Source organism: Salmo salar, chromosome ssa06 (assembly GCF_905237065.1).
Source record: "Salmo salar chromosome ssa06, Ssal_v3.1, whole genome shotgun sequence".
Lineage (NCBI taxonomy): Eukaryota > Metazoa > Chordata > Actinopteri > Salmoniformes > Salmonidae > Salmo > Salmo salar.
Genome location: NC_059447.1, coordinates 91,212,425 through 91,230,714, shown reverse-complemented (window position 1 = coordinate 91,230,714; position 18,290 = coordinate 91,212,425). Strand labels below are relative to the sequence as shown.

Here is an 18,290-nt window from a genome sequence, read left to right as displayed (position 1 = left end):
GTACCTTGCGGCCCATGTAAATGGGAATGCCCACTATGATGACGGGGATGGCGATGCCAGCGATGAGAGAGATGATTACCGGGGCGCCGAGCAGCATGCCCACCTGCCACAGCACCTTCCGGGTCTGAGACCACGGCTTCTTCCCCCAAAACGTACAACCTGAGGGACTGGAGGAAGAGGAAGAGAGACAGGAAGAAGAGTTTAGAGGACGGACTAGAATATACAGCCTGAGGGACTGCAACGCATTCATGAGAGTTTGTTCCATATACAATACCTTCAGAAAGTATTCACATCCCTCAACCTTTTCCCTCATTTTGTTGTTGTTACAGCCTGAATTTAAAAAGGATGACATTGAGATGTTGTGTCACCGGCCTACACACAATACCCCATAATGTCAAAGTGGAATTATAGTTTTCCAAAATTTGACAAATTAATACAAAAATGGAAAGCTGAAATGTCTTGAGTCTAAGTATTCAAAACCTGTGTTAGAGCGAGCCTAAAAAAAGCTCAGGAGTAATCCTGAGCTTTTTTTAGGCTCGCTCTAACACAGGTTTTGATGTCTTAACAAGTGACATAATAAGTTGGGTGGAATCACTGTGTGCAATAATAGTGTTTAACTTGATGTTTGAATGACTACCTCATCTCTGTACCCCTCACATATAATTATCTGTAAGGTTCCCTCAGTTGAGCAGTTAATTACAAACAACGATTCAACCACAAAGACCAGGTAGGTTTTCCTATGCCTCGCAAAGAAGGGCACCTATTGGTAGATGGGTAAAAATAAATAAAAGCACACATTGAATATCCCTTTGAGCATGGTAAAATTATTAATTACATTGGATTGTGTATCAATACACCCAGTCACTACAAAGATACAGGCGTCCTTCCTAATTCAGTTGCCGGAGAGGAAGGAAACCGCTCAGGAATTTCATCATGAGCCCATTTGGTGACTTTAAAAACAGTTACAGAGTTTAATGGCTATGATAGGAGAAAACTGAGGATGGATCAACAACATTGTAGTTACTCAACAAAACTAACCTAAATGACAAGAGTGAAAAGAAGGAAGCCTGTACAGAATAAAAATACTCCAAAACATGCCTCCTGTTTGCAATAAAGCACTAAAGTAAAACTTCCAAAAATGTGGCAAAAAGAAATTCACTTTATGTCCTGAACACAAAACCTTATGTTTGGGGCAAATCCAACACAACACATTACTGAGTACCACTCCCCATATTTTCATGCATAGTGGTGGCTGCATCATGTTATGGGTATGCTTGTCATCATTAAGAACTGAGGAGTTTTCATGATAAAAAAGAAACGTAATGGAGCTAAACACAGGAACAATCCTAGAGGAAAACCTGGTTCAGTCTGCTTTCCACCGGACACTGGGGGACACTAGGGGGCCATTTGACTGTGTAGGGAATAAGGGTCCATTTGACTGTGTAGGGAATAGGGGGCCATTTGTCTGTGTAGGGAATAGGGGGCCATTAACTGTGTAGGGAATAGGGGGGCATTTGGGATACACACTGGAAGCAGATTTGGGTGATTAATGGATGAAAAGTCTGCACTGGCGCTCGTCCAAGACTGGAAAAATCAATGGCTGCAACCACTCCACTCCCATGTCGTTAAAACAGTTAGAAACGGAGACATAGGAGCAAACCACACATCCCTATAGCTAGTATATGTGTCCATCCAAATGTTACCCTGTTCCCTATATAGTGCACTACTTTTGACCAGAGCCAATAGAGAAGTAGTGCACTATATAGGGAATAGGGTTCCATTTGGAATGCACACAGATACTAGCTATAGGGATGTGTGGCTTGCTCCTCTCTGGACCACTAACCTCTACTACCGTAACTTAGAACTCATGTGAGGAAGACATGGGTGGTATATAAATGCCACGTTTTATCTGATGGCTGGAATCTATGCGTCTTTAAAATCCCATAAGCTTTGTCAGTCTGACCTAAATTGACATGACAGTACCTTCAAGTAGAGACTGTTGGTCTGTCTCTTTGGTTACATTTCTCTTTATGTATCTGTGTCCGCTGTCTGTCCTGTGTATCTGCCTGTGTCCCATGTGATAGAATAGGGTCCATAGTCAAAGGGAATCTATATACAACAGCTGGTAACCATTAGTAACAGTGTCTATAGCTACCTGAGGTAGTGGTAACCGTTAGTAACAGTGTCTATAGCTACCTGAGGTAGTGGTAACCGTTAGTAACAGTGTCTATAGCTACCTGAGGTAGTGGTAACTGTTAGTAACAGTGTCTATAGCTACCTGAGGTAGTGGTAACCGTTAGTAACAGTGTCTATAGCTACCTGAGGTAGTGGTAACCGTTAGTAACAGTGTCTATAGCTACCTGAGGTAGTGGTAACCGTTAGTAACAGTGTCTATAGCTACCTGAGGTAGTGGTAACTAGGGCTTTTGCGGTGACCGTATTACCGCCACACCAGCAGTCATGAGTCATGACTAGGGCTGTGGAGGTCACGAGATTTCGTCAGCCGGTGATTGTCAAGCAAATAACTGTCCGTCTCATGATAATTGACCTTTAATTAACATAAACACATTTAGTAACTCCTGGCTTCCACACAAAGTCTACAAGCTATTTTTAAAAGTCTAATAAGTCTTCACAATAAATCCGTTATTTATTTTAGACAGGTCTAAAGAAGCGCGATATGAAGAAAATGTAGTGTATTTCAGAAGAACAGAATAGCATCCTCTGAGTTGTCCTTTGTTAGGTCCTGATGTGGCTATGCCAAATGGCTGTGGGCTACATTAGTTCATTTAACGGACAGGATTTGCTTACAATTCCGTGGCATTATTTCATATTATTTTATAGTATGAATAAAATGTTTTAACAAAGCTGAATAAAATCTAAATATTTTCTCCAAACGGTTTGAGGGAGGGCTCCCATGCGGCTATTCTGTGTTGAGCGATTAATAAAGAAATACAGTTGAAGTCAGAAGTTTACATACACTTAGGTTGGAGTCATTAAAACTTGTTTTTCAAACACTACACAAATTTCTTGTTAACAAACTATAGTTCTGGCAAGTCGGTTAGGACATTTACTTTGTGCAAGACACAAGTCGTTTTTCCAACAATTGTTTACAGACAGATTATTTCACTTATAATTCACTGTATCACAATTCCAGTGGGTCAGAAGTTTACATACACTAAGTTGACTGTGCCTTTAAACAGCTTGGAAAATTCCAGAAATGATGTCATAGCTTTAGAAGCTTCTGATAGGCTAATTGAAATGATTTGAGTCAATTGGAGGTGTACCTGTGGATGTATTTCAAGGCCTACCTTCAAACTCAGTGCCTCTTTGCTTGACATGGGAAAATCAAAAGAAATCAGCCAAGACCTCAGAAAAAAATTGTAGACATCCACAAGTCTGGTTCATCCTTGGGAGCAATTTCCAAAGGCCTGAAGGTACCACTTTCATCTGTACAAACAATAGTACGCAAGTATAAACACCATGGGACCACGCAGCCGCCATACCGCTCAGGAAGAAGACACGTTCTGTCTCCTAGAGATGAACGTACTTTGGTGCGAAAAGTGCAAATCAATCCCAGAACAACAGCAAAGGACCTCGTGAAGATGCTGGAGGAAACAGGTACAAAAGTATCTATATCCACAGTAAAACGAGTCCTATATTGACATAACCTGAAAGGCCGCTCAGCAAGGAAGAAGCCACTACTCCAAAAACGCCATAAAAAAAGCCAGACTACGGTTTGCAACTGCACATGGGGACAAAAATCGTACTTTTTGGAGAAATGTCCTCTGGTCTGATGAAACAAAAATATTACTATTTGGCCATAATGACCATCGTTATGTTTGGAGGAAAAAGGGGGATGCTTGCAAGCTGAAGAACACCATCCCAACCGTGAAGCACGGGGGTGGCAGCATCATGTTGGGGTGCTTTGCTGCAGGAGGGACTGGTGCACTTCACAAAATAGATGGCATCATGAGGAAAGAAAATGATGTGGATATATTGAAGCAACATCTCAAGACATTAGTCAGGAAGTTAAAGCTTGGCCACAAATGGATCTTCCAAATGGACAATGACCCCAAGCATACTTCCATAGTTGTGACAAAATGGCATAAGGACAACAAGGTCAAGGTATTCGAGTGGCCATCACAAAGCCCTGACCTCAATTCCATAGAACATTTGTGGGCAGAACTGAAAAAGCGTGTGCGAGCAAGCAGGCCTACAAACCTGACTCAGTTACACCAGCTCTGTCAGGAGAAATGGGCCAAAATTCACCCAACTTATTGTGGAAAGCTTGTGGAAGGCTACCCAAAACATTTGACCCAAGTTAAACAATTTAAAGGCAATGCTACCAAATACTAATTGAGTGCATGTAAACTTCTGACCCACTGAGAATGTGATGAAAGAAATAAAAGCTGAAATAAATCAATCACTCTCTACTATTATTCTGACATTTCACATTCTTAAAATAAAGTGGTGATCCTAACTGACCTAAGACAGTGAATTTTTACTAGGATTAAATGTTGTGAATTGTGAAAAACTGAGTTTAAATGTATTTGGCTAAGGTGTATGCAAACTTCCGACTTCAACTGTAGGTACTCCTATATGCTTAATTTAGAGTTATTAATGTAACTTTAGTTGTTCTACAAACGTTGGTAAATATGTTTTCATTTTTAATACATTGTAAGGCTGCAGGATGCGACTCTAATGATGATTTTAAAAAAAGTTGAAAAGGCATGAGGCATGAGGCCTGCTTTGTTTTTTTGCACAGGCTGTACACACTTCATCAGTCTCTCATTCACAATTTGACATGCACTTAATAATGCCTCGAATTTCACGGCGGCATCCCCATTATGGCCGTAACGTACCCTAAAAAAATCCATGCCCTTTTGCGTCCCGGGGTGCTGTGCCCTTCTCCCTGAGTGTGCTGCGCAATGTGAAGCGTCTCTCCGTCACGTGATCGGGTCTTTCTCACAGGCTACAAGTGAAGACAGACACATCAGGGACGCCACTCCGCGCGTTCTTATCCAATTCCGATGTGCATATTGAAGATATTGGAAGAACTGTCCACATTTACTTTCGTCAGCCAACAAGATGAGTAGGCCTAACGAAAAGCAAAAGCCCTAGCCTATGTGAATCTACTATCCCCCATAGTACAGAAGTCGACCTATTCCATTCTGTGGGAGAAATAAATATTACAAACATAGTCTGGGACAGTTGTGGGATGCGATAGATCCCAAATTAATACTACCACTAGCATAAAAAAAAAAAAAGAATTATGCAACGTGGCTCACGCAACAAATCAGAACGTTTAGCTTAAAATGTTGATAAACTGTTAGGCTATTTCTTCACATTGTAAGAGGTGGCAATGCGCACGTGGTAGTAGGCTATAAGCACAAATGTTCCATTAGCGGAATACACCATTGAGACCATCAGTCTTTTGCATGACAATAACCGGCTGACAAAATTAAATGACTGCCACAGCCCTAGTGGCAACCGTTAGTAACAGTGTCTATAGCTACCTGACGTAGTGGTAACCGTTAGTAACAGTGTCTATAGCAACCTGAGGTAGTGATAACCGTTAGTAACAGTGGCTATAGCTACATGAGGTAGTGATAACCGTTAGTAACAGTGGCTATAGCTACATGAGGTAGTGGTAACCGTTAGTAACAGTGGCTAGCTACATGAGGTAGTGGTAACCGTTAGTAACAGTGTCTATAGCTACCTGAAAGTAGTGATAACCGTTAGTAACAGTGGCTATAGCTACATGAGGTAGTGGTAACCGTTAGTAACAGTGTCTATAGCTACCTGAGGTAGTGGTAAGCGTTAGTAACAGTGGCTAGCTACATGAGGTAGTGGTAACCGTTAGTAACAATGACTAGCTACATGAGGTAGTGGTAACCGTTAGTAACAGTGGCTATAGCTACATGAGGTAGTGGTAACCGTTAGTAACAGTGGCTAGCTACATGAGGTAGTGGTAACCGTTAGTAACAATGACTAGCTACATGAGGTAGTGGTAACCGTTAGTAACAATGACTAGCTACATGAGGTAGTGGTAACCGTTAGTAACAATGACTAGCTACATGAGGTAGTGGTAACCGTTAGTAACAGTGACTAGCTACATGAGGTAGTGGTAACCGTTAGTAACAGTGGCTATAGCTACCTGAGGTAGTGCACGTCGGTGATCTCCTGCATACACAGCCAGCAGAACTGACAGGCGCACACGGTACAATTCATCCGGTTACAGCTGCCATCGTTGGTCTTCATGATGTAGGCCCCACAACGAGGACACGCCTTGATCTCCTCTGACTCTGGAAGGAGACACACAGGTGTGAGACAGAGAGACATGGAAGGACTTGACTACTACGGCAGTATGTAAAGAAGAAGAAGACTATGCATGTACTATGACTAGCTACATACAGGATGTCTGACTACCATGTGTTTGTAAGGTACTATGACTGACTACATACTGTATGTCTGAACAGTCTGAACAGTAGAAACAGTCTGAACAGCCTATACTGTATTAACAATATGAACAGTGGGAACAGAATCTGAACAGTCTGAACAGTCTGAACAGTCTGAACAGCAGGCAGGGTGGGAACTGTAGGAACAGCAGGAACAGTCTGAACAGCAGGAACAGTTGGAATAGCAGGAACAGTCTGAACAATCTGAACAGTCTGAACAGTATGAACAGTCTGAACAGTCTGAACAGTCTGAACAGCAGGAACAGTTGGAACAGTAGGAACAGTCTGAACAGTCTGAACAGTCTGAACAGTATGAACAGTCTGAACAGTCTGAACAGTCTGAACAGTCTGAACAGTCTGAACAGTAGGAACAGTAGGAACAGTATGAACAGTCGGAACAGTCTGAACAGTCTGAACAGTCGGAACAGTATGAACAGTCTGAACAGTCTGAACAGTCTGAACAGTAGGAACAGTCTGAACAGTAGGAACAGTAGGAACAGTCTGAACAGTCTGAACAGTCTGAACAGTAGGAACAGTCTGAACAGTCTGAACAGTAGGAACAGTAGGAACAGTAGGAACAGTCTGAACAGTAGGAACAGTAGGAAGTGTATTAAAAATAGGAACAGTAGGAACAGTCTGAAGTGTATTAAAAATAAGAACAGTCTAAACAGGAACAGTCTGAAGTGTATTAAAAATAGGAACAGTAGGAACAGTCTGAAGTGTATTAAAAATAGGAACAGTAGGAACAGTCTGAAGTGTATTAAAAATAAGAACAGTCTGGACAGTCGGGACAGTCTGATGAGTATTAAAAATGGGAAGAGTAGGAAGAGTCTGAACAGCCTGAACAGCAGGAAGAGTCTGAACAGTAGTAAGTGTCTGAACAGTAGGAACAGTCTGAACAGTAGGAACAGTCTGAACAGTAGGAATAGCCTGAACAGCAGGAACAGTAGGAAGAGTCTGAACAGTAGGAACAGTCTGAACAGTAGGAACAGTCTGAACAGTAGGAATAGCCTGAACAGCCTGAACAGCAGGAACAGTAGGAACAGCAGGAAGTGCCTGAACAGTCTGAACAGTAGGAACAGTCTGAACAGTCAGAACATTATGGGTGTATCCCTGCCAGACTACCTTCTCTGTACAATGTACTGTATCATGAGTAGTATGTGAGCTGTATGTACTACACTATATATACAAAGGTATGTGGACACCCTTCATATTATTGGATTCGGATATTTCAGCCAAACCCATTGCTGAAAGGTGTATAAAACACAGCCATGCAATCTCCATAGACAAACATTGACAGTAGAATGGCCTAACTGAAGAGCTCAGTGACTTTCAATGTGGCACTGCCATAGGATGCCACCTTTCCAACAAGTCAGTTCGGCAAATTGCTGCCCTGCAAGAGCTGCCCGGGTCAACTGTAAGTGCTGTTATTGTGAAGTGAAAGGTCTAGGAGAAACAACGGCTCAGCCGCAAAGTGGTAAGCCACACATGCTCATAGAACGGGACCGCCGAGTGCTGAAGCGAGTAATGTGCAAAAATCATCTGTCCAGGGTTGCAACACTCACTACCGAGTTCCAAACTGCCTCTGGAAGCAACGTCAGCACAAGAACTGTTCGTCAGGAGCTTCATGAAATGGGTTTCCATAGCCAAGCAGCCGCAAACAAGCCTAAGATCACCATGCGCAATGCCAAGCGTCGGCAGGAGTGGTGTAATGCTCGATGCCATTGGACTCTGGAGCAGTGGAAAAGCATTCTCTGGAGTTTTGAATCACTCTTCCCCATTTGGCAGTCCAACGGACGAATCTGGGTTTGGCGGATGCCAGGAGAACGCTACATGCCCCAATGCTGGGCTAGACAATCTGGACCCTCTCTTTCTAAAATAATAGCCGAAATTGTTGCAACCCCTATTACGAGCCTATTCAACCTCTCTTTCATATCGTCTGAGATCCCCAAAGATTGGGAAGCTGCTGCGGTCATCCCCCTCTTCAAAGGGGGAGACACTCTAGACTGTTATAGACCTATATCCATCCTGCCCTGCCTTTCTCAAGTCTTCGAAAGCCAAGTTAATGAACAGATCATCGACCATTTAGAATCCCACCGTACCTCTTCCACTATGAAATCTGGTTTCCGAGCTGGTCGTGGGTACATCTCAGCCACGCTCAAGGTCCTAAACGATATCATAACCGCCATCAATAAAAGACAGTACTGTGCAGCCGTCTTCATCGACCTGGCCAAGGCTTTCGACTCTGTCAATCACCGCATTCTTATCAGCAGACTCAATAGCCTTGGCTTCTCGAATGACTGCCTCGCCTGGTTCACCAACTACTTCTCTGATAGAGTTCAGTGTGTCAAATCGTAGGGCCTGTTGTCCGGACCTCTGGCAGTCTCTATGGGAGTGCCACAGGGTTCAATTCTTGGGCCAACTCTTTTCTCTGTATACATCAATGATGTCACTCTTGCTGCTGGTGATTCCCTGATCCACCTCTACGCAGACGACACCATTCTGTATACATCTGGCCCTTCTTTTGACACTGTGCTAACAAACCTCCAAACCAGCTTCAACGCCATACAACTCTCCTTCCGTAGCCTCCAACTGCTTTTAAATGCTAGTAAAACAAGTGCATGCTCTTCAACCGATTGCTGCCCGCACCCTCCCGCCCGACTAGCACTACTCTGGATGGTTCTGACCTAGAATATGTGGACAACTACAAATACCTAGGTGTCTGGTTAGACTGTAAACTCTCCTTCCAGACTCACATTAAGCATCTCCAATCCAAAATTAAATCTAGAATCGGCTTCCTATTTCGCAAGAAAGCCTCCTTCACTCATGCCGCCAAACATACCCTCGTAACACTGACTATCCTACCGATCCTTGACTTCGGCGATGTCATTTACAAAATAGCCCCAACCCTCTACTCAGCAAACTGGATGTAGTCTATCACAGTGCCATCCGTTTTATCACCAAAGCCCCATACACTACCCACCACTGCGACCTGTATGCTCTCGTTGGCTGGCCCTCGCTACATATCCGTCGCCAAACCAACTGGCTCCAGGTCATCTATAAGTAAAGCCCCGCCTTATCTCAGCTCACTGGTCACCATAGCAACACCCACCCGTAGCACGCGCTCCAGCAGGTATATTGCACTGGTCATCCCCAAAGCCAACACTTACTTTGGCCGCCTTTCCTTCCAGTTCTCCACTGCCAATGACTGGAACGAATTGCAAAAATCTCTGATGCTGGAGACTCATATCTCCGTCACCGGCTTTCTAGCCATCACCGCTCCATTTTTCATATTTCCATTTGTTTTGTCTTGTTTCCTGCACACCTGGTTTTCATTCCCTAATCACACTACATGTATTTATTCCTCTGTTCCCCATCCATGTCTTTGTGTGAAATTGTATTTATGTTATGTGGGTATTGTTACGCGTCATACTTTTGTCTATTGTTCAGTGTTTGGGCACATGTATGTACTTTTGCGCTTTCGTTGGACCGGAATAAAAAGTGTGCCTGCTCACTACACTCTGCTCTCCTGCACCTGACATCGCCTCCAGTACACACCCTTAACAACACAGCCCATCTGTAAATAGCACACCCAACTACCTCATCCCCATATTATTACTTACCCTCTTTGCTCTTTTGCACCCCAGTATCTCTACTTGCACATCATCATCTGCACATCTATCACTCCAGTATTAATGCTAAATTGTAATTATTTTCACCTCTAGGGTCTATTTATTGCCTACCTCCCTACTCTTCTACATTTGCACACACTGATTTTTCTATTTTTCTTTTCTTTTGTGTTATTGACTGTACGTTTGTTTATGTGTAACTCTGTGTTGTTGTTTTTGTCGCACTGCTTTGCTTTATCTTGACCAGGTCGCAGTTGTAAATGAGAACTTGTTCTCAACTGGCCTACCTCGTTAAATAAAGGTGAAATAAAAAAATATATATATTTCGGTAAAGTTTGGTGGAGGAGGCTAGGCCCCTTAGTCCCACTGAAGGGAAATCTTAACGCTACAGCATACAATGAAATTTTTTTTTTCTTCACCTTTATTTAACCAGGTAAGCCAGTTGAGAACAAGTTCTCATTTACAACTGCGACCTGGCCAAGATAAAGCAAAGCAGTGCGACAGAAACAACAACACAGAGTTACACATGGAATAAACAAGGGTACAGTCAATAACACAATAGAAAAAAAAAGAAAGTATATTTATAGTGTGTGCAAATGGCGTGAGGAGGTAAGGCAATAAATAGGCCATAGTAGCGAAGTAATTACAATATAGCAGATTAACACTGGACCCTCTCTTTGTGCTTCCAACTTTGTGGCAACAGTTTGGGGAAGGCCCATTCCTGTTTCAGCATGACAATGCCCCTGTGTACAAAGTGAGGTCCATACAGAAATGGTTTGTCGAGATCACTGTGGAAGAACTTGACTGGCCTGCACAGAGCCCTGACCTCAACCCCATCGAACACCTTTGGGAAGAATTGGAACGCGGACTGCGAGCCAGGCTTAATCGCCCAAAATCAGTGCCTGATCTCACTTATGCTCTTGCGGCTGAACGGAAGCAAATACCCGCAGCAATGTCCCAACATCTAGAGGAAAGCCTTCCCAGAAGAGTGGAGGCTGTTATAGCAGCAAAGGGGGGGACCAACTCCATATTAATGCCCATGGAATGAGATGTTTGACGAGCGGGTGTCCACGTACATTTGGCCATGTACTGTATGTATAGGACTTAGTACATGTAAATATACAGTATGGCTATCTGTGTCCCCGTGTCTCCCCAACCTCCTCCAGGCTCCTCGTTGAAGACGTATAGTGTGGAGGCATCATTTCCCCCGGAAGTGTGGCGTGCTCGCTGGCGTCGAGCCTGGTCACACGTCTGGTCGGGGTGCCACAGCTGCCGACAGTGGTAGCAGAACTCTGTGTCGCAGCCCTCACGCCCGCAGCTTAGCTTAGGACACTCAGCACAGCCATACGCTATTACTGCAAAGCTTGGGGAGACAAAGAGGAGAACAGAACAGATCATTTAAGACAGTATGTTACCACTGCCTTGCTGAGGAGACACAGAGAGAATTGAATTTATACCAAATAGACAATAAAAAAAAAAAACTTTGTCCATTTTTACGAGAAACGGTCATTATATAGGTTCTGTCATCAAAACAGCCAGAGGGTCGTTACACAAGGCAGAAGGACCAGACAGACAGACAGACAGACAGACAGACAGACAGACAGACAGACAGACAGACAGACAGACAGACAGACAGACAGACAGACACAGACAGACAGACAGACACACACACACACAAACACTTAGTCTCACACACTCAGTCTCACACACACACACACACACACACACTCAGTCACACACACACTCAGTCTCACACACACACACACACACACTCAGTCTCACACACACACACACACACACACACACACACACACACACACACACACACACACACACACACACATACTCAGTCTCACACACACACACTCAGTCTCACACACACACACTCAGTCTCACACACACTCAGTCTCACACACACACACTCAGTCTCACACACACACACTCAGTCTCACACACACACACACACACACACACACAGTCTCACACAAACACTCAGTCTCACAAACACACACTCAGTCTCACACACACACTCAGTCTCACACACAAAATAACACACACACATTGAAGAACTGAATGGGCTCTAGTATTAAGCTTCTAAGAAGTCTAAGACCTTCTGGAATGTGTGTATATCAGGAATATGAGTCACAGCTAGGAATTCAAGGCTTATGCAATCGCTGGATACTTGAAAGACTTTCTCCTCACTTCCTGGCCCCAGTAATAACTCATCAATAAATACTGGGGGCCCATTGTGTCTTGTCTGTAAAATCAACATCATCTGATATAGAATGGCCAACTGATGCGGGTGTGTGGGGGGGTGGGGCACAAATAAAAATGGGAATTCATCATGAGGGGCCACAGTGCGTACCCACATCCACACCCACACATGCAGTCAGTGCCGGTCCTAGCCTTCAGAGGGAACCTAAACAAAATTTAGTTTCCAATAATTTCCTCCAAACAACTAAGAGCATTGAAGTGCAAGGCTCAACTTCTCTGCTGTTTTTGTGTCCCGTATCTACCACGGTGTAACTGCGTGACGGGAACTCAAAAGCACATGAGCAGATACTCTGTGGGACTGTGTGAGAAGTCTTGCATCTTGCTCGTCATAATATGAAAGTCACTTCGACTGCAGTTCACTCTCTCCCTGGATAGTTCTGACTGACTCAAAGATTTTATCTTGAATCTATGAACGGAATTATCAGATGGTGTACTTGTTACAATGGCACTATCTGCAGTCAGCCAGGCAGTCAGCCAGGCAGTCAGCCAGGTAGTCAGCTAGGTAGTCAGCCAGGTAGTCAGCCAGGTAGTCAGCCAGGCAGTCAGCTAGGTAGTCAGCCAGGTAGTCAGCCAGGTAGTCAGCCAGGTAGTCAGCCAGGCAGTCAGCCAGGTAGTCAGCCAGGTAGTCAGCCAGGCAGTCAGCCAGGCAGTCAGCCAGGTAGTCAGCCAGGTAGTCAGCCAGGCAGTCAGCCAGGCAGTCAGCCAGGTAGTCAGCTAGGTAGTCAGCCAGGTAGTCAGCCAGGCAGTCAGCTAGGTAGTCAGCCAGGTAGTCAGCCAGGTAGTCAGCCAGGTAGTCAGCCAGGCAGTCAGCTAGGTAGTCAGCCAGGTAGTCAGCTAGGTAGTCAGCTAGGTAGTCAGCCAGGTAGTCAGCCAGGCAGTCAGCCAGGTAGTCAGCCAGGTAGTCAGCCAGGCAGTCAGCTAGGTAGTCAGCCAGGTAGTCAGCCAGGCAGTCAGCCAGGCAGTCAGCCAGGCAGTCAGCTAGGTAGTCAGCCAGGTAGTCAGCCAGGTAGTCAGCTAGGTAGTCAGCCAGGCAGTCAGCCAGGTAGTCAGCCAGGTAGTCAGCCAGGTAGTCAGCCAGGTAGTCAGCCAGGTAGTCAGCTAGGTAGTCAGCTAGGTAGTCAGCCAGGTAGTCAGCTAGGTAGTCAGCTAGGTAGTCAGCCAGGTAGTCAGCCAGGCAGTCAGCCAGGCAGTCAGCCAGGTAGTCAGCCAGGCAGTCAGCTAGGTAGTCAGCCAGGTAGTCAGCCAGGCAGTCAGCTAGGTAGTCAGCCAGGTAGTCAGCCAGGTAGTCAGCCAGGTAGTCAGCCAGGTAGTCAGCTAGGTAGTCAGCCAGGTAGTCAGCCAGGTAGTCAGCCAGGTAGTCAGCTAGGCAGTCAGCCAGGTAGTCAGCCAGGTAGTCAGCCAGGTAGTCAGCCAGGTAGTCAGCCAGGTAGTCAGCTAGGCAGTCAGCCAGGTAGTCAGCCAGGTAGTCAGCCAGGTAGTCAGCTAGGTAGTCAGCCAGGTAGTCAGCTAGGTAGTCAGCTAGGTAGTCAGCCAGGTAGTCAGCCAGGCAGTCAGCCAGGCAGTCAGCCAGGTAGTCAGCCAGGCAGTCAGCTAGGTAGTCAGCCAGGTAGTCAGCCAGGCAGTCAGCTAGGTAGTCAGCCAGGTAGTCAGCCAGGTAGTCAGCCAGGTAGTCAGCCAGGTAGTCAGCTAGGTAGTCAGCCAGGTAGTCAGCCAGGTAGTCAGCCAGGTAGTCAGCTAGGCAGTCAGCCAGGTAGTCAGCCAGGTAGTCAGCCAGGTAGTCAGCCAGGTAGTCAGCTAGGTAGTCAGCCAGGTAGTCAGCCAGGTAGTCAGCTAGGTAGTCAGCTAGGTAGTCAGCCAGGTAGTCAGCCAGGTAGTCAGCCAGGTAGTCAGCCAGGTAGTCAGCCAGGTAGTCAGCCAGGCAGTCAGCCAGGTAGTCAGCCAGGTAGTCAGCCAGGTAGTCAGCCAGGTAGTCAGCTAGGTAGTCAGCCAGGTAGTCAGCTAGGTAGTCAGCCAGGCAGTCAGCCAGGTAGTCAGCCAGGCAGTCAGCTAGGTAGTCAGCCAGGTAGTCAGCTAGGTAGTCAGCCAGGCAGTCAGCCAGGTAGTCAGCCAGGTAGTCAGCCAGGTAGTCAGCCAGGTAGTCAGCCAGGTAGTCAGCCAGGTAGTCAGCCAGGTAGTCAGCCAGGTAGTCAGCTAGGCAGTCAGCCAGGTAGTCAGCCAGGTAGTCAGCCAGGTAGTCAGCCAGGTAGTCAGCTAGGCAGTCAGCCAGGTAGTCAGCCAGGTAGTCAGCCAGGTAGTCAGCTAGGTAGTCAGCTAGGTAGTCAGCTAGGTAGTCAGCCAGGTAGTCAGCTAGGTAGTCAGCTAGGTAGTCAGCCAGGTAGTCAGCCAGGTAGTCAGCTAGGTAGTCAGCTAGGTAGTCAGCCAGGTAGTCAGCCAGGTAGTCAGCTAGGTAGTCAGCCAGGTAGTCAGCTAGGTAGTCAGCTAGGTAGTCAAGCGCACGGCACCTCCAGAGCTGGTAACTATTGACTCCCTGAATATGATGCTTCTGACTCTCTGAATATGATGCTTCTGACTCTATAAGCGAATCTGAATCAGTAGAATGAACTGAATGACTCAGTGTCTCTACCTGCAGTCGGGTGCAGGGCCCCGCCTGAGCTGGTAACTATTGACTCCCTGAATATGATGCTTCTGACTCTATAAACGAATCTGAATCAGTAGAATGAACTGAATGACTCAGTGTCTCTACCTGCAGTCGGGTGCAGGGCCCCGCCTGAGCTGGTAACTATTGACTCCCTGAATATGATGCTTCTGACTCTATAAACAAATCTGAATCAGTAGAATGAACTGAATGACTCAGTGTCTCTACCTGCAGTCGGGTGCAGGACACCAGCGTGTGTCCGGGTCGGCTGCCAGAAACCGTCTCAACTGGTACTCTTCGAATCTCTCCAGCAGCGTCAGGTCATCCAAGATGGCGCGCACATCTTGCGGCGCAAACGCCTCGGGGCACTGCGGACAGGCGATGCCCACCCTGCTCTCTGAGATTTCGATCTTCAGGTACTGTCTCAGGCAATCATAGCAGGCCCGGTGGGAACAGGAAGAGAGGCGAGGGAACCGGCATCGTGGTTGGCTGAGGAGGCATAAAGGACACTCCTCCAAGTGGTGATCGTCCAATAGCTGGTCCTGGCTAGAAGAGGAGAGGGATAGGACACCTGTGGAAGAGCTGTTGGCTCCGCCCCCGCAGCATTCCGCCTCCACCGCAGCACCAGGGTCGTCACCCGTCACCCCTGACGATGCCGCCTCGAAGTCGCCTTGTTCGATCCCGCCATCTTCGGCTGTGATGTTCTGGTCCTGCCAGATGGACAGACAGAAAGGTTAGAAAAGTAGCATTTGTGTCCAGAGCTGGTTAGTCCCCAAAGTACTGCATGTGTTTTCACCTTTCACTTGATAAAACTCACAAAAAAATATCAGATGTTTTCTGTACTAACAACTATCATCGAGCTGAATGTTTCTCTACATCTACATGTAGCTCATGAGCTTGGAACAATGTGCTGTAATTCTCCAGTGGATAAACCCATACCATGAGAGAAATCAGAGAGGAACCCATACCATGGGAGAAATCAGAGAGGAACCCATGAGAGAAATCAGAGAGGAAGCCATGAGAGAAATCAGAGAGGAACCCATACCATGAGAGAAATCAGAGAGGAACCCATACCATGAGAGAAATCAGAGAGGAACCCATACCATGAGAGAAATCAGAGAGGAACCCATGAGAGAAATCAGAGAGGAACCCATACCATGAGAGAAATCAGAGAGGAACCCATGAGAGAAATCAGAGAGGAACCCATACCATGAGAGAAATCAGAGAGGAACCCATACCATGAGAGAAATCAGAGAGGAACCCATACCATGAGAGAAATCAGAGAGGAACCCATGAGAGAAATCAGAGAGGAACCCATGAGAGAAATCAGAGAGGAACCCATACCATGAGAGAAATCAGAGAGGAACCCATGAGAGAAATCAGAGAGGAACCCATACCATGACAGAAATCATAGAGGAACCCATACCATGGGAGAAATCAGAGAGGAACCCATGAGAGAAATCAGAGAGGAACCCATACCATGAGAGAAATCAGAGAGGAACCCATACCATGAGAGAAATCAGAGAGGAACCCATGAGAGAAATCAGAGAGGAACCCATACCATGAGAGAAATCAGAGAGGAACCCATGAGAGAAATCATAGAGGAACCCATACCATGAGAGAAATCAGAGAGGAACCCATACCATGAGAGAAATCAGAGAGGAACCCATGAGAGAAATCATAGAGGAACCCATACCATGAGAGAAATCAGAGAGGAACCCATGAGAGAAATCATAGAGGAACCCATACCATGAGAGAAATCATAGAGGAACCCATACCATGAGAGAAATCATAGAGGAACCCATGAGAGAAATCATAGAGGAACCCATACCATGAGAGAAATCAGAGAGGAACCCATGAGAGAAATCAGAGAGGAACCCATACCATGAGAGAAATCAGAGAGGAACCCATGAGAGAAATCAGAGAGGAACCCATGAGAGAAATCAGAGAGGAACCCATACCATGAGAGAAATCAGAGAGGAACCCATGAGAGAAATCAGAGAGGAACCCATACCATGAGAGAAATTAGAGAGGAACCCATGAGAGAAATCAGAGAGGAACCCATACCATGGGAGAAATCAGAGAGGAACCCATGAGAGAAATCAGAGAGGAACCCATACCATGAGAGAAATCAGAGAGGAACCCATGAGAGAAATCAGAGAGGAACCCATACCATGAGAGAAATCATAGAGGAACCCATGAGAGAAATCAGAGAGGAACCCATACCATGAGAGAAATCATAGAGGAACCCATACCATGAGAGAAATCATAGAGGAGCCCATACCATGAGAGAAATCAGAGAGGAACCCATGAGAGAAATCAGAGAGGAACCCATACCATGAGAGAAATCAGAGAGGAACCCATACCATGAGAGAAATCAGAGAGGAACCCATACCATGAGAGAAATCATAGAGGAACCCATACCATGAGAGAAATCATAGAGGAGCCCATACCGAAGTCTAATACATTGACATATGCAGTGCTTTCAAAGAGTATTCCCTCCCCTTGACATTTTACTTTTTTTGTGTTACAAAGTTGGATAAAAATGGATTCGTAATGTTTTTGTCAACAATCTACACAAAATACAATGTAATGAAGAAGAAAAATGTTTTTTTAAAATAATTAAGAATATATCTTGATTGTCATAACTCTCCTGTGACGATCTGAAGGATCAGGTTACACTGGGTACGCTCTACAGCGCGCTCTCTCTCGTAGAGGGGGAGAGCGGGAAGTCTGCTGTTTTATGACGGTCATAAAATACGCTGCCTCTATGCTCTGTAGTGTTCAAGATTGAAATGTAAACTGTGGAACCCAGAGAGACCCTTGGACATCAAAAGTTTGAATAATTAAACAATATTTTTATTTTTGAGAATGTGGGAGTGGTCCGTGGACACTTATGGGATGGTCATGACAAAGTTGTTTCATTTGGTGATCTCATGAAGGACAGGAGACCCACATTACTGTAGCTCTGTTTGTGTAACTTTTCAATTATCAGATTTACATCTAGATGTTGGATAAAATTAATGAGTAAATATGAAACTATTTGTGAAAAGATGTAATGTGGTGTTAACCTTCTAAATGAGAGTATGGATTTTCATGTAAAGTTTAACTTGTCAGTGGCCAGACAGTACATCAGCATCATGGAACTGCTCTTTTCTACCCACAGTAAGCCGGACGTCTCGATTGGTTATGACTAGAAAACATGGAGCTGTCGCTACATGTTGAAATGGTTAAGAACTACAACTCTATAGGCCCAGGACACCGTGTAGTTTTGGCTACACGGCTGGAAATGTTT

At 45.5% G+C, this 18,290-nt stretch overlaps 1 protein-coding gene across 3 annotated transcripts in view; it reads right to left on the bottom strand.

Moving 5' to 3' along the window:
* The window catches only part of LOC106608328 (E3 ubiquitin-protein ligase RNF19A), a 78,320-nt gene that overhangs the window by 15,597 nt on the left and 44,433 nt on the right, over window positions 1-18,290 (bottom strand). For all 3 annotated transcript variants that reach the window (XM_014206215.2, XM_014206213.2, XM_014206214.2), the window contains exons 3-6: window positions 15,224-15,705; window positions 11,244-11,449; window positions 6,157-6,304; window positions 5-167 (exon numbers count right to left, since the gene is read on the bottom strand). In XM_014206215.2, coding sequence (XP_014061690.1) covers window positions 5-167; window positions 6,157-6,304; window positions 11,244-11,449; window positions 15,224-15,705 — 999 coding nt within the window. The remainder of the gene's footprint in view (window positions 1-4; window positions 168-6,156; window positions 6,305-11,243; window positions 11,450-15,223; window positions 15,706-18,290) is intronic.